The sequence below is a fragment of the Culex quinquefasciatus genome, chromosome 2 (genome assembly GCF_015732765.1).
Source record: "Culex quinquefasciatus strain JHB chromosome 2, VPISU_Cqui_1.0_pri_paternal, whole genome shotgun sequence".
NCBI lineage: Eukaryota > Metazoa > Arthropoda > Insecta > Diptera > Culicidae > Culex > Culex quinquefasciatus.
In genome coordinates this window covers 15,195,021-15,208,690 of record NC_051862.1, presented here as the reverse complement: position 1 = coordinate 15,208,690, position 13,670 = coordinate 15,195,021, and the positions used below count along the sequence as shown (strand labels likewise).

The following is a 13,670-nucleotide window of genomic DNA, read 5'->3' as shown; positions in this document are numbered from 1 at the left end:
TACTCAAAATTTCAGTATTCAAGTTAATTTTTTGCAAAAACACGTATTTTGTGAAAATTTTAGTATTTTCAAAAAAAAATGTGGTTGCATTCGAAATGAATAAAAAAAATCCCGATAATTTGATACCCATGTTGTAAAATACCGAAATTTGGAGTATTTATTCAAAAATTCGTAGTGTTGTGGTTTTTTTTAGTATTTTCAGAAATTCGTGTTATAACTTTCGGAATGTATGAAAAAATCCCGATCATTTGATACCTATATTGCAAAATAATGAAATTTGTAGTTCTTTTCCGAAAATACGTATTTTTGTGAATTTTTTCAGTATTTTCAAAAAATGTTATAATAATTTTCGAAACGTATGAAAAAATTCTTATCATTTGATACCCATATTGCAAAAAAAACAATAGTCATGAAATTTTACGTAAAAATACGTATTTTTGTGAAAATTTTCATGTAATTATAAATGCAATGGACAGCTGACATCATCCCGATTCTAAAACACTGTAATTTTTAAAAGTTTTAATGATTTTTCATAGGATTATAGCCAATGTCTCCTATATAGCCAAAATCCCATAAACTCTGTGTTCAGTTATGCACGCCTCGGTTTTGCATCCCTCATGTGCGGTGCAAAACCGAGGCATGGCTGTATCTATTAAATTAAAATATTCATTTTTCAATATTTCATCAACACCATGTTTGCCGCCATCTTGGATTTAAAAAAATCACCTTAGAGTAGATAAGGTGTTGCACTAAAGCCACTAAAATAAGACAAAGAAAAAACTTTTTTTTTCTTGATTCGATAATCCGAAGCGAAATTTTGTCGAGGCCTTCGGATATTCGAATATGGACTGTATTTATAATGGCCTCAACTCAAAACGTCTCGAATTTATTTCGTCATTTGGAAATACTCATTTTATTACATTTCAAAAAGTATGTATTAAATGAGATGTAAAAGAAAAAAACATCATTTTTGATTTTTTTTTTTAGATTATCTTCAGCGAGGAAGGCAAACCCTATTCTTCGTAATAGCAGAATCCAATATCTGAACAACTTTCACGACTCACGTGAATGGCGGAAAAAAAAATCCTAGACCGAACCGTAATCAGACAGCAAAACATCGGCAAATTGCAACTTGGGTTCATTTCTATGAGTCGCAGGAAAAAAAAAATAAGCTAAAAGGAACATGATGAAATTTTTTTTCACGGAATATCGAATATTTGCGCTGAGCTGATCCCCGGCTCCGATGTCACCGTGTACCAATCATTTGTACCGGGAGTTTTTGCTCCGTTCATTCACAGACAACACACACATTGTATGATTCCGTTTTTAATTGCATGGTTTTGTTGAACTTGCTGCACTCTTCGCATGCAAGTCCTGAGTGAGTTTGAGTACGTGTGTGTGTGTGTGTTTGCTTTTTTAGTATCTAAATTTATTCCAGACAATTTCACCCTCGCACACACATGCCCTCACGCGTTCGATGTTGATATTTTGTGCACAAAGCTGTAAAGTACACATAAACCTACACAATCACACACACTCACACAAACGGTTTATAAATCCGTGTGCAGCACGGGGGGTCTCGCGTCGAGGATTTTGCTCGCGATGGGCACCACGTTCGACGTGGACGTTCCGCCCCCCGTCGTGGTGGTCGTCACCGTGGTCGTGGTGGTTCCGTTTCCGCTGGTTCGCATTCCGCTGGCCGGGTTGTTGTTGTTGTTGTTGCCGTTGACGGGGTCGTTCGGGTGGTTCTGGTCTGCGACCTTCTGGCGGCCGGCGTGCAGGATTTTGGTGGAGTTGCCCCGCTCGGAGCCCCGGTTCCGGCCGAACCGAGGGAAGAAGCTGTTTTCGATCTGGAGTTGGGCGTTGATGTCTTTGCCCTTGGTGCAGGTGCACGCCTTGAGGAAGCTCTTCTTGAAGTTGTCCGAAAGAAAGGCGTACAGGATGGGGTTCATGGCGGAGTTGGAGTAGCCGAGACAGCTGACGAGGACGAAGACGGTGATTTCGAGGCGGGATTTGCACACGTCTGGCGGGGAGTTGATGAGGGCCACCTGGGAGATCCAGTAGGGTAGCCAGCAGAGGACGTACACGGTTATCACGGTGAGGACGAGCTTGGTGACTTTGCGGTGAGAGCGTTTCTTCTCCTTGGATTTGCTCTTTGGGCCCACCGTGCGTAGTTTGCGGATCACCAAGTAGTAGAACATTAAAATTAACGACAGCGGGATGGCGAAGCCTAGGATGAGGGAGTACAGGGTGAAGGTTGTGCCCGAATTGCCGGCGTTTTCCGAGGGCCACACAATGTTGCAGGAAAGTTTATCCTTTTCACGTGGTATCGTGTTGCTGTAGAGAAGGACCGGCAGCATGATCATAGCGGAGGCGGTCCAAGCGATGGCCGAGACTATCTTCGATACCAGTGGTGTCCGGAACCGTGGCGATGAAATGGGGTGGCAAACCGCGATGTACCGGTCGGCGGACATTATGAACAGAAAGATTGACGAGGTGAACTGGGTTATCGACGTCGATACCATGTAGGCCTTGCACATCACATTGCCGAACGTCCACTCGCCCAGGTGCATTGTCGTGATGAGAAATGGAATCCCTATCAGAAAGCACTGGTCCGCGATGGCCAGGTTCAGGATGTACATGTTGGTAACGGTTTGCATCTTGGAGAAACGCAGCACCACATAAATCACCAGCGTGTTCCCGAACAGCCCAATGATGGCCACGACCGCGTACAGAATCATCGAGATCAAATTCCCAATGGGCATCTGTATCGACGGGCAAATCTCATACACCGAGTCGTTGTAGAACGGAAAGAACGCATAAGGGTACGGATAGCGTCGTGATAAATTAAAATCCGTCCCCGTTGACGTAAGGGCTCGGGTGAAGTTACTCAGCAGGTAGGACAGATTGCCTGAAGCAGACACCGTCGCCGACTGACGGATCAGTGTCAGCAGCTCCGATGGGAACGGCAATCCACCCACCACCGAAGGGGGTGACATCCCCGGAGTCACCACACCCATCGGACTCGCCGTCGAAACCCCGTACGTTACGTTATCCATCTCCAAGCTCACTGTACCGTTCCACTGCTGTTCCATTTCACTCGCAATAACTCAAACTGATTCGCACATCACACTAGAGTTCTTCTCAAATCGCGCGTGCGGAATATCTCTTCGACAGGTCACAAAATAAACGACCAAAGCGCTGCGGCCGGCTTGTTTATTTCTTCACTCATTAGTGACTCAAACCACCGCGCACATCTCGGCGGTTGAAATCCACAAACAAACACGCGGCTGTTCACTTCCCCAAACCATCGTCACCGTCTACCGGCAGTCAAAACAACTCATGTTTATGGGATTAATATCTCAACACCTGGCGGAGCGAACCATCTTCCATAATCTATTTTCGTGTTCACATGTTACGGATCCCCCACGCGCACGCGGGAGTTTGATGCGTCCAAGGTGTTCAACACGACGTTCTTTATCCTGTCAACGATCCGACAAACACTTGAGTAAACAACACTTGCCGCGAAAGTTATTTATGGCCAAATACTGATCGGCGTCTTCTCACACTTTCCAGCCAAACTGTCTCACTCTACAATTCTAGAAGAAATTCAAACTCCACTCACAAAGAGGCAACCACGCACAGTATTCTTCAGGGTTCGTCCGACCGGCACGACGACTCAACGACGACTATTCGCCTTTGACTGACTGGTCCTGGAGGAAAACTTTCCGCCAGACACACACTGGTGGACCGTCAACGTACCAGAACACAAAGCTAGTACTAGAACGTGGATCCTGCGCGCCACCGAACCTCGTGCATCCCGTTGGGACTTTCACTTTCATTCATGGAATTTGTGACGATGCGGGGGGTGTAACGGCAGGGGGCGTCCGTACACGTACTAGAATGTTTGTTTTTGTTCGTCGTCGGCGGTGGCGTCGTGACCGAACACCACGGTCTGAACGTCTATACGCTTCAGTAGACGCTGCTGTGATGACTGGCTGGCTGGCGGGTGGACCTTGGCATGAACCAAGTTCAAGTTGGCACGTTCGGTGCCTGGCAATTGCTGGCACGTTTGCGCGAGGCGGAATCGGATCCTTTTTCTTCCCCACTGAAGGAGGAAGAACTGATGTGCAGAAGATGCAGTTGAAGTTAGTTGGGAAATGTACTTGATGTGTCCGCTGTATAAATGTGGTGAATCAATCGAGCATGGGCTAATGTTTATTGAGACTAGACGTCGTTTTATGGTAAATCGAAATGCTACTGATTTATGGTTATGGTTTTATTGAGCCCACGTGAATTCTGAACTCTTCATTCAGAAGCAGTCTTATTTTGGAAAAAATAAAAATACGTTAATGCTTGATTTATGATATTCACTCATCAAAACTATTTTACTATTTTGACTAGCAAATAATTAAGTTATTTCATTTTTTCTTCTATAGCCTTTCCTATCAAATTACCACGGCTTTTCTTGCCTAGGAAAATAAAAACAAAACGGAGTTTGACACACGATATGGCGGAAGCAAAATATTATGAATCGAGATGTTCCATAAGTGATGTATACATAGAACATTGTGCTTCACCCTCCTGTTAAATAATATGAATGATTCCAAATACAATATCAGTGAAAATAAAAAATTTAAGTTGTTTTCCTATATTAAGTACCAAGGAAGGAGGCGCCAGGTGGCTCAAGTAAATTTTTATGTTTGGCTAATAAACCTTATTAGGGGAAATATACCCATTTTAATCACTCTAAGCCGTTCGACCAATTCTCATCACTTTGCCGTTTTCCGCTATTAAATCAACATTTACAGATATTTCAACAATGGAGAGTTGCTTGCTCACTTTAATTCGAGCTATTTATAACTTTGGAACATTCAAAAACACTTTTTGAAAGCCGTTATTCATGAACAAAGTTCTGATAGGCCGATAATAGAAATAGGCTGAAAAAGGGTATAGTTCCCCTATATGTCGTATTTCAAAATGTTTTGCATTTCTTTTACCTTTAATTTGATTTTATTCTCGATTTTGGCCCATTTTATTTAAAATTTGAATAAATCAAAAAAATATAATGGTATTCTATTTATTATTCTACCATTTTACATAAAATGTTTTATTTTAGTTTTTTGAAGGTAACATTTTTTTTGAGAAATTCTATAGAATTTCACACAATTTTTCGTTATTATTAATTCATTTTTTAGATGTAAAACAAATTTGCAATCGAAAATAATTCAACACTCAGTTTTCCGATCGGGCTCAATTTTTTTTTCAAGGGGTTCTTGGCCCAAAATTATTAGACCCGTATTTTTTGTGTGGCCATTAGAGTGACCTACACCGTGCTAGGGTGGTCCCAAAAATGGCTAATTTTGTATTTTTTTTTTTTTTTTTTGCAAAAACCACATTTTTCAAAAAAACATAACTCCTCGCCATTTCAATCGATTTTAGTTGTCTTGGACGCAAATGAAAGGTGATAAGTTGAAAAAAAATCTCAATACCGAAAAATCTAGCCAAACACTTGAAAAGGTCGGTATTTTTCGCGTTTTCGTTATTTTCTCGATTTTGCGCGTGGCGCGCCTAAAATCCCAGTTTTTATTTTCAAAAAACCATAACTCGTAATCCTGTTTATGAACACCACCCATTTTTGAGTATGTAACGTAAAATTGTTCAAGGAATCCGATAAAAATATTGTTAGACATAGGGTCTTTGGTTCAGACACCGTCAAAACGGCATTTTAAAGATTCCTTCAAATGTTAGGCTAGATTTTTCTGTCTAAAGAATATATTTCTTTTAAAGACCAACTTAAAAACTTTCATTTACTTCGAAGACAACTAAAATCGGTCGAAATGGAGTGGAGTAACGATTTTTTGAAAAATGTGGTATTTGCTAAAAATGACGAAAATTTTAATTTTTGGAACCACTCTAGCACGGTGTAGTTCACTCTAATGGCCAAACAAAAAAAATACGGGTCCAATTATTTTGGCCAAGGAACCCCCAGAAAAAAATTAAGCCCGATCGGGGAACTTTTTTCGGTTTAGGCTCATTTCAAATTTTCAAAAAAAAAAATGTTTGATTTCTTCAGACAACAAATATTTAGTAAAGAAAAAGCTCCCCTGCACATTTATGTTTCAAAAAGCTATATAAATTACAATTTCTGAAATTTTCTTTAAAATGCTCTGTTGAAAGGCCTCTGAGCTACTTAAAGTTTTAAATTTAAGAATAGTACAGTTTCCTCAGCCCTTATTTCTCAACTGATGATATTTTGGCAACTTTTGGTTTGATTGTCATTGTCAAAAATCAACATTTCGTGAAATTTGTCACTTCATTTCAATAAAAAAAATATGTTCAAAAATATTACAACTGGTCTAACATATGAAAAGGGTTTAAAACACCTTTTTCACATTTTCAAATGCAGGGCATAATTTGTTTTTTTTTCATATAGTTAGATTGAAAAGACACAAAAAATTACAAAAATTTAAGTTACATTTGACATTTTTCATTAAATTTGAAAACAACATAAATTGTTTTGAAATAACTTATTATTTGCACATACACTATCTTAAAATGTAGGAATCCTCCAACAAATATAAATGCCATAATTTGTACACGACCAAAGTAAATTAAAAAAAAAATCCAAGGATCAACTCATATTTGTGGTGCCTTTAAAAATGAGTATGAGCTTTTCTTAGTTTTGTTAGTTCATAGTAAAATGCAACAATACTTTCAAAATGAATCAAATAGCTGGAAGCAGAAACGAACTCTGTAATTGGTAATGTTGAAAGAAAACAATGAATTTTATTATTATTCCTCCAAAATATGTAAATTTACATCGATTTACTTACACATAAATTGAGAAAAAAACTAAATTAATCCACCTATGTGGTTGGAGCCTTCCTCACATCAATGGCTGTACACAAATTTCATCTATATTTTAGATCCGGAATAAAAAAAGTACATCAATATCACTTAAGTGGCCATATTTCGAGACAGATCTTCAATGTTTTGGACTCGTTGGAAAGGTCTTTTGATAACCTAACCAACGATGGGTCGGATGGTGGACCCGGACATAGTTTACATACATTTAAGTGAGATCCGGATATATAGTTGAAAACACATTTTTATACATAACTTTTGAACTACTTATCGAAACTTCAATCTGTATAAAACTCGATCTATGGGATCCTAAACCAAGTCGAATGCAACTGGTTCGGGTCAAATCGGTTCAGCCAGTGCCGAGAAACATGAGCTAGTTTGTTGGTCACATACATACATACACACAGACATTTGTTCAGTTTTCGATTCTGAGTCGATATGCATACATGAAAGTGGGTCTACGATGTTTTTATACAAAGTTCATTTTTAGAGCAGGATTATAGCCTTACCTCAGTGAGGAAGGCAAAAATACATCGAAAAAGAGTAATTCTCAACCATACAATTTAATAACCAAACTAATTTTACCATAAATTTTACTTATTGCACTCAACTTTACAATTTAAAAAAATCTGGTGTTTTTTTTCGAGGACTTTGCTAGCCGATTCTTGACTGTAAACAACTTTCTAGAAGACAAAAAATACCCAGAAATATTCCTGAAAAGTTAGATTTTGAAAATCACCCTAATCGTGAACTTCCCTGTACACTGTACACAGAAAAAAAAGATGAAATTTGGAATGTTGAAAATTTGGTAGGTTTATCATTACCTAATTTTCAAGAAATTTTCCCAAAATAATACGTAAAAATTTGAAATTGAACAGAAACTGAATAAAATTCCTGAGTTCCTGATGTAAAATTTCACTTTTTTTGTTGATACAACATCTGTCATCATTTTTTGGTGAAAAAACAAACTTTTTTTGTAAATAAAACCTGTGCAAATTCTATGTATCAAAATCAACTCAAAGTATAACATTTACCTAGTTCCAAAAATTGTAACTTTGTTCCATCATATTAAATCTCATCATATCACTAGCTCCCACGTGACCCAATTCATCCGTGCAGAAAACTGCACTCAATCTCCTGGTGCGACGCAACAAAACAACCGCAATAAATGCGATTTAATGAAAACCACCCCCTCCCGTCCAAGCCTCCATTCCATCGAGTTGCGCCATCACTCTTCCCGCTGGCATTCGCAATAACTTCCTCAAGTGCGCCACTAGGGTGTAATATGGTTGTATGGAAAAAAATAAAGTTGTCCAAATTTGGCTAGCACAGCAACTTTTTGGTTCCTTATAGGGTCCTTAACAACTTCCCAAAGTTTGGGAACGATTGGTTTAGTCCTCACTTTGCGCAAAGCAATTCAATTTTCCATACAAATTTGTATGGGAAAAATCATTTTTTTGAATTTTGATATTTAAAAAATCCAAGTTTCACGCTATACTGAAAACGGATTCATATTCGAGTGCTCCGGAATGTGCTCTACAACTTTCCTCAAGAGAGTATGGTGCTAACTTGCTCCTATAAAAAGATACAGCGTCCTCAAAACTCGTCTAAAACGTGATTTTCGATCAAAAAACACGTTTTAGACGAGTTTTGAACACGCTATATCTTTTTATAGGAGCAAGTTAGCACCATACTCTCTTCGGGAAAGTTGTAGAGCACATTCCGGAGCATCCGAATATGAATCCGGTTTTAGTATAGCGTGAAACTGGGATTTTTTAAATATCAAAATTCAAAAAAATGATTTTTCCCATACAAATTTGTATGGAAAATTGAATCGCTTTGCGCAAAGTGAGGACTAAACCAATCGTTCCCAAACTTTGGGGAGTTTTTTTTTTGTTGCCCAATGGGCATTGGGTTAAGTTCACTGCGACCACCTGAGAAGGCTATCTTTTGTGATGTACCCTGGTTACTGTCCATACTACAAATTACTCGTATCCATTGGATCGGAAGACGAGGGGTTATTTTGCAGACATGGTTTATCCCAATTCGGCGCAATACAGTCGATAAACTGTATGACCTTCTTGGGATGGGTGTGGTGCCATACATCGTACGGCGTAAGAAGGTGCGATCCAACTTTGGGGAGTTGTTCAGGACCCCAAAAGGAACCGAAATAATGCTGTGCTGGAAAATCGATTTTGATATTACACCCTAGTGCGCCACAGTTGAACAACATGCGAATCTGCTGCCGAGGGTTGGGTCGAGCTCGGCAAAAGATAAACTGCTGGATTATTAGTTTAATTGCCAATCTGGATTCTTCATCAACGGCGAAGCCGGGGACGTCTGAAAGTGATTTGGAAACTATGTCGGAAAGTTGCATCGGTTTGTTTTCGGAATTGCGCCGTAAAACGTGAGGTATCCGAACATTTTGAACGCCAAGCTGGACACAGCTGCCCAAATGCAATTACCTCAGTTGATTGCAATTCATTGCTCTGTTTCGAAGAAACAACGGTGTTGCTTCTATTTAAAATTGATAGTGCTGGTCTCATCTGATGAAGACTTTCAATGCGAAGTTTCGATTTGAACTCAACCACCGAGCGTCTCCACCAAATCATTCAGTGGTTGTGGCTTTGATGGGACCGCTTGGAGATTCATGTGGGATTGCTTCCGCACGCTTGAGCTCCGTTGCCAGAGCTGTCCCACGTGTCGATTGAACGTTGTTTTGCTGATCCCGAACTACAGACCGTGAGTATGTCACGCCATCCGGATCACCGCCGTTAACCGCGAAACTAGTGCAAACTGATTCCGTTGCACTCACCACAAGCCGTTGATTATGGCTTAGTGGCTCGAGAAACAAACAACCAGCACCTCTCTTCGGACCAGCAGCAGCTGTTGCAACTTTCTCTCTTCACAAATTACCCAACGGACCTGGCACGGAAAAAGTGGTCCTCGGTGTTCGTTGGCCCCAACCTACATTGGCAGCAGCTGCTGGAAGTTCGCAGGCTCATGTGTGCGTCCCCTTCCCAGCAGTGTTGCCAGGTCACTGATTTCGATTAATGTTCCGTCCGTCCTCGGTGGTGATCCCGGGCCATCTCGCATCAACGGGGGATAACTAGATGAACGGCGACGTATGAGTTTATTGCCATTTGCACTAGTTGCAGGTCGTCCACGTAATGGTCTCTTTTTGAAGATAACAATTTTAAGAATTACTCGGAGAACACAAAATCAACTAAATCCTCGCATATTTCATACTTGCGCCAAAAGCCCACAACTGCAACACCCTTTTTCGTGGAACTATGTCGCTGTGACCTTCCCTCCCCGTGGGATTCACCAACCAAACCTATTAAGCGTGTGACATGACTGGCACGACAACAACGGGATCAGTGTCCGGGCGTGGATTGTCACACTCGTCGCTTAGTCCGTGCAAACACGTGTGTGTGTGAGAGAGTGTGTATGTTTTGCATTCCGCAAAACACCACGTAAAGTGTGTCCTCGGGAATGTCGGGTTGGATGGAGTTGAAAGCTGACCACAAGAAAATGTTTATGCTTTCACTGCTCTCTGTGAATGGAAAGTGGCACATTTGCAGTGCAAATTTTATTTTCACTGCAAGTTGTGGCCAGGTCAGGTTTGAACTAGGGAAGAATGAAGGTTGCAAAAAGTGAGTATGGTCATTAGGGTGTAATATCAAAATCGATTTTCCAGCACAGCAATTTTTCAGTTCCTTTTGGGGTCCTTAACAACTCCCCAAAGTTTGGGAACGATTGGTTTAGTCCTCACTTTGCGCAAAGCGATTAAATTTTCCATATAAATTTGTATGGGAAAACACATTTTTTTTTAGTTTTGATGTTTATAAAATCCACGTTTCACGCTGTACTAAAACCGGATTCATATTCGGATGCTCTGAAATGTGCTCTACAACTTTCCCGAAGAGAGTATGGTGCTAGCTTCTCCCTGAAAGAAGATACAGCGTCCTCAAAACTCGTCTAAAACGTGATTTTCGAGCAAAAAACACGTTTTAGACGAGTTTTGAACACGCTGTATCTTTTTATATGAGCAAGTTAGCACCATACTCTCTTCGGGAAAGTTGTAGAGCACCTTCCAGAGCATCCGAATATGAATCCGGATTTAGTACAGCGTGAAACGTGGATTTTATAAATATCAAAATCCAGAAAAAATGTTTTTCCCATACAAATTTATATGGAAAATTGAATCGCTTTGCGCAAAGTGAGGACTAAACCAATCGTTCCCAAACTTTGGGGAGTAGTTTAGGACCCCAAAAGGAACTGAAAAATGGTTGTGCTCGCTAAATTTGGACAACTTTATTTTTTTCCATACAACCATATTACACCCTAATGGTCATACGATTTCATCACCATTGTTTGCCATGGAATGCCACCTCGTTGATGGAGGGAAATTTATAGCTGACATCACACTTTTCCTAAAAGCGTGTTTAAGTTCTCATCTATTCTGTCGTTCTCCCCCACTTTTCAACGATTCAAATCAATAAAGAATGTATAAGGAGAGAGTTTACCGATATTGTTCCGGGCGAGTTTTGTATGATGTAATTTAGCAATATATTGAATTTGAATAACAATGTACCATATAAGTCAATCATCATTACATTGACAGGTATAGAACCCATCAACCAACGAAGGTAGCTAACGAATGTTTGCCAGCCTTCAGACATCAGCAAATTCATCAAAATAATGACTAAGTGAAATTGATCCGCAACTGGAAATCGGATTACCGCCGCATACAAAATATACCAAAGGAATGTTTACCCGTTTGTCTACCACTAACAACCCACGTCCATCAGCAGCCTGCAGGATATTCCCAAGACGTCCACCGAGTTCGCCGAAAATGTACTTCGGATCAGTTTCTGGCAAGGTTACCCCACTACAACAGCTGGGTTGGGTTGGGCAAACGGCCTCCTTTCCCTGATTGAATCTCCTAATCGATTGATTGGCATGTAAACATCCGAACCGAAACTCATCGCATATATTGGGCGCCGCCGAATTATGCTATTACGAAGGGACGACTATCAAGACCTGTGGGTTTCTGCGTAGGTGCGGATCATCTGCCCCAGCAGCGAGGATAGAAGCTTTTATCGCGGGAACGGAATCACAAGGCAAAGGCCAACCAGACAGCTGCAATTGATCGTTTTGGGACCGGGTCTTGGGTAACGACCTTTGGCAAACACTGTTTAGTCTTAATCATACTTGTTTTCATTAATGGTGGTGTTCTCATACTACAATAGATTTCTCTAATACTGATTTTTGGATAGAAATTACATTATTGAGAAGCCAATTAATTAAAACAAATATAACGAATCTCTGAAGATTAAACTCACTTCTCTGGATTCTAAAGATTCCTCCTAGAGTCAAAAAGGTATTTTTTCCATAATCTTTCATTAAGTCATCACTGACCTCGAAAGTCAAAGATCAATTTGGCAAACATTTCGCCAGAATAAAAGTGCGTCCCCCGTGTTTTCAGTCAAAATCCAATTTCGAAACCGGAAAGGATCCCAGCTGCAATAATACCCCGAGGACGACGCGCTGAAAGAGCCCAAAAACCATTAAAAAGTTAAGCCGGGCTTCCCGATCCCTAGAACATCGCCATCGGGTGTATCGTTTCTAGGAAGGTTGTTCCATTTAACAAGGGGGGACGCACCATAAATGACGTCATAGACGTAAAGAGTGAAAGTGCAAAATGAGTTGTTTTAATCAACTTGGCGCAACGTACTGTATGGGTTCTTTCCCAAGTTAACTTCTACCCACGATTCCATTAAAAAATCTCGCTGAACGGACAGCTACGCCACACAGTGACGTTTTTCAGAAGCAGGACGCGTGACAATTTCGTCACGTGCTGCCAGATCTATCAATTGCGTAATTTTCAACCCGTCGAATGTCCCAATCGCGAAACTGAATTTGTCTCAATCACGTGTCAACGAAATTTTGATTAATTCCTTTGCAGGTGTAGGCGCTTGAACGAATTTTTGTTTGTTCTGGGTAGCTTTTTCTCTACGCTAATGTAGAAATATCTAATTTCTAAGATTGCTAAAGAAAAAAAAAATCAGTTATGCAAAGTGGCTGCAATTATGCTTAAATAGAAAAAGTTTTAGTAAACACAAAAAAAAAGAAATATAAAAAAATCTTGTTATCTGTCGATTTTGGAGAAATTTGCTATTTTCAATCAGAGCGCTTTTGATGTGAATCCCACTGGTTAAGCTGGGAAATGCAAAAACAAAAACAAAAACAAAAACAAAAACAAAAACAAAAACAAAAACAAAAACAAAAACAAAAACAAAAACAAAAACAAAAACAAAAACAAAAACAAAAACAAAAACAAAAACAAAAACAAAAACAAAAACAAAAACAAAAACAAAAACAAAAACAAAAACAAAAACAAAAACAAAAACAAAAACAAAAACAAAAACAAAAAAAAAAACAAAACAAAAACAAAAACAAAAACAAAAACAAAAACAAAAACAAAAACAAAAACAAAAACAAAAACAAAAACAAAACAAAAACAAAAACAAAAACAAAAACAAAAACAAAAACAAAAACAAAACAAAAACAAAAACAAAACAAAAACAAAAACAAAAACAAACAAAAACAAAAACAAAACAAAAACAAAAACAAAAACAAAAACAAAAACAAAAACAAAAACAAAAACAAAACAAAAACAAAAACAAAAACAAAAACAAAACAAAAACAAAAACAAAAACAAAAACAAAAACAAAAACAAAAACAAAAACAAAAACAAAAACAAAAACAAAAACAAAAACAAAAACAAAAACAAAAAC

General features: G+C 39.2%; 1 protein-coding gene across 1 annotated transcript; it reads right to left on the bottom strand.

The window, feature by feature from the left end:
* Window positions 1-859: 859 nt before the first annotated feature.
* Window positions 860-3,674, bottom strand: LOC6043030 (somatostatin receptor type 2). The gene has a single exon (XM_001854800.2). It carries the CDS (start codon window positions 3,093-3,095, stop codon window positions 1,551-1,553), a length of 1,545 nt encoding a protein of 514 aa, XP_001854846.2. The 5' UTR covers window positions 3,096-3,674; the 3' UTR covers window positions 860-1,550.
* Window positions 3,675-13,670: the final 9,996 nt, after the last annotated feature.

Excerpts from the sequence above, each read along its gene's own strand:
- LOC6043030 (XM_001854800.2), bottom strand. The coding sequence starts at position 3,095 with ATGGAACAGCAGTGGAACGGTACAGTGAGCTTGGAGATGGATAACGTA.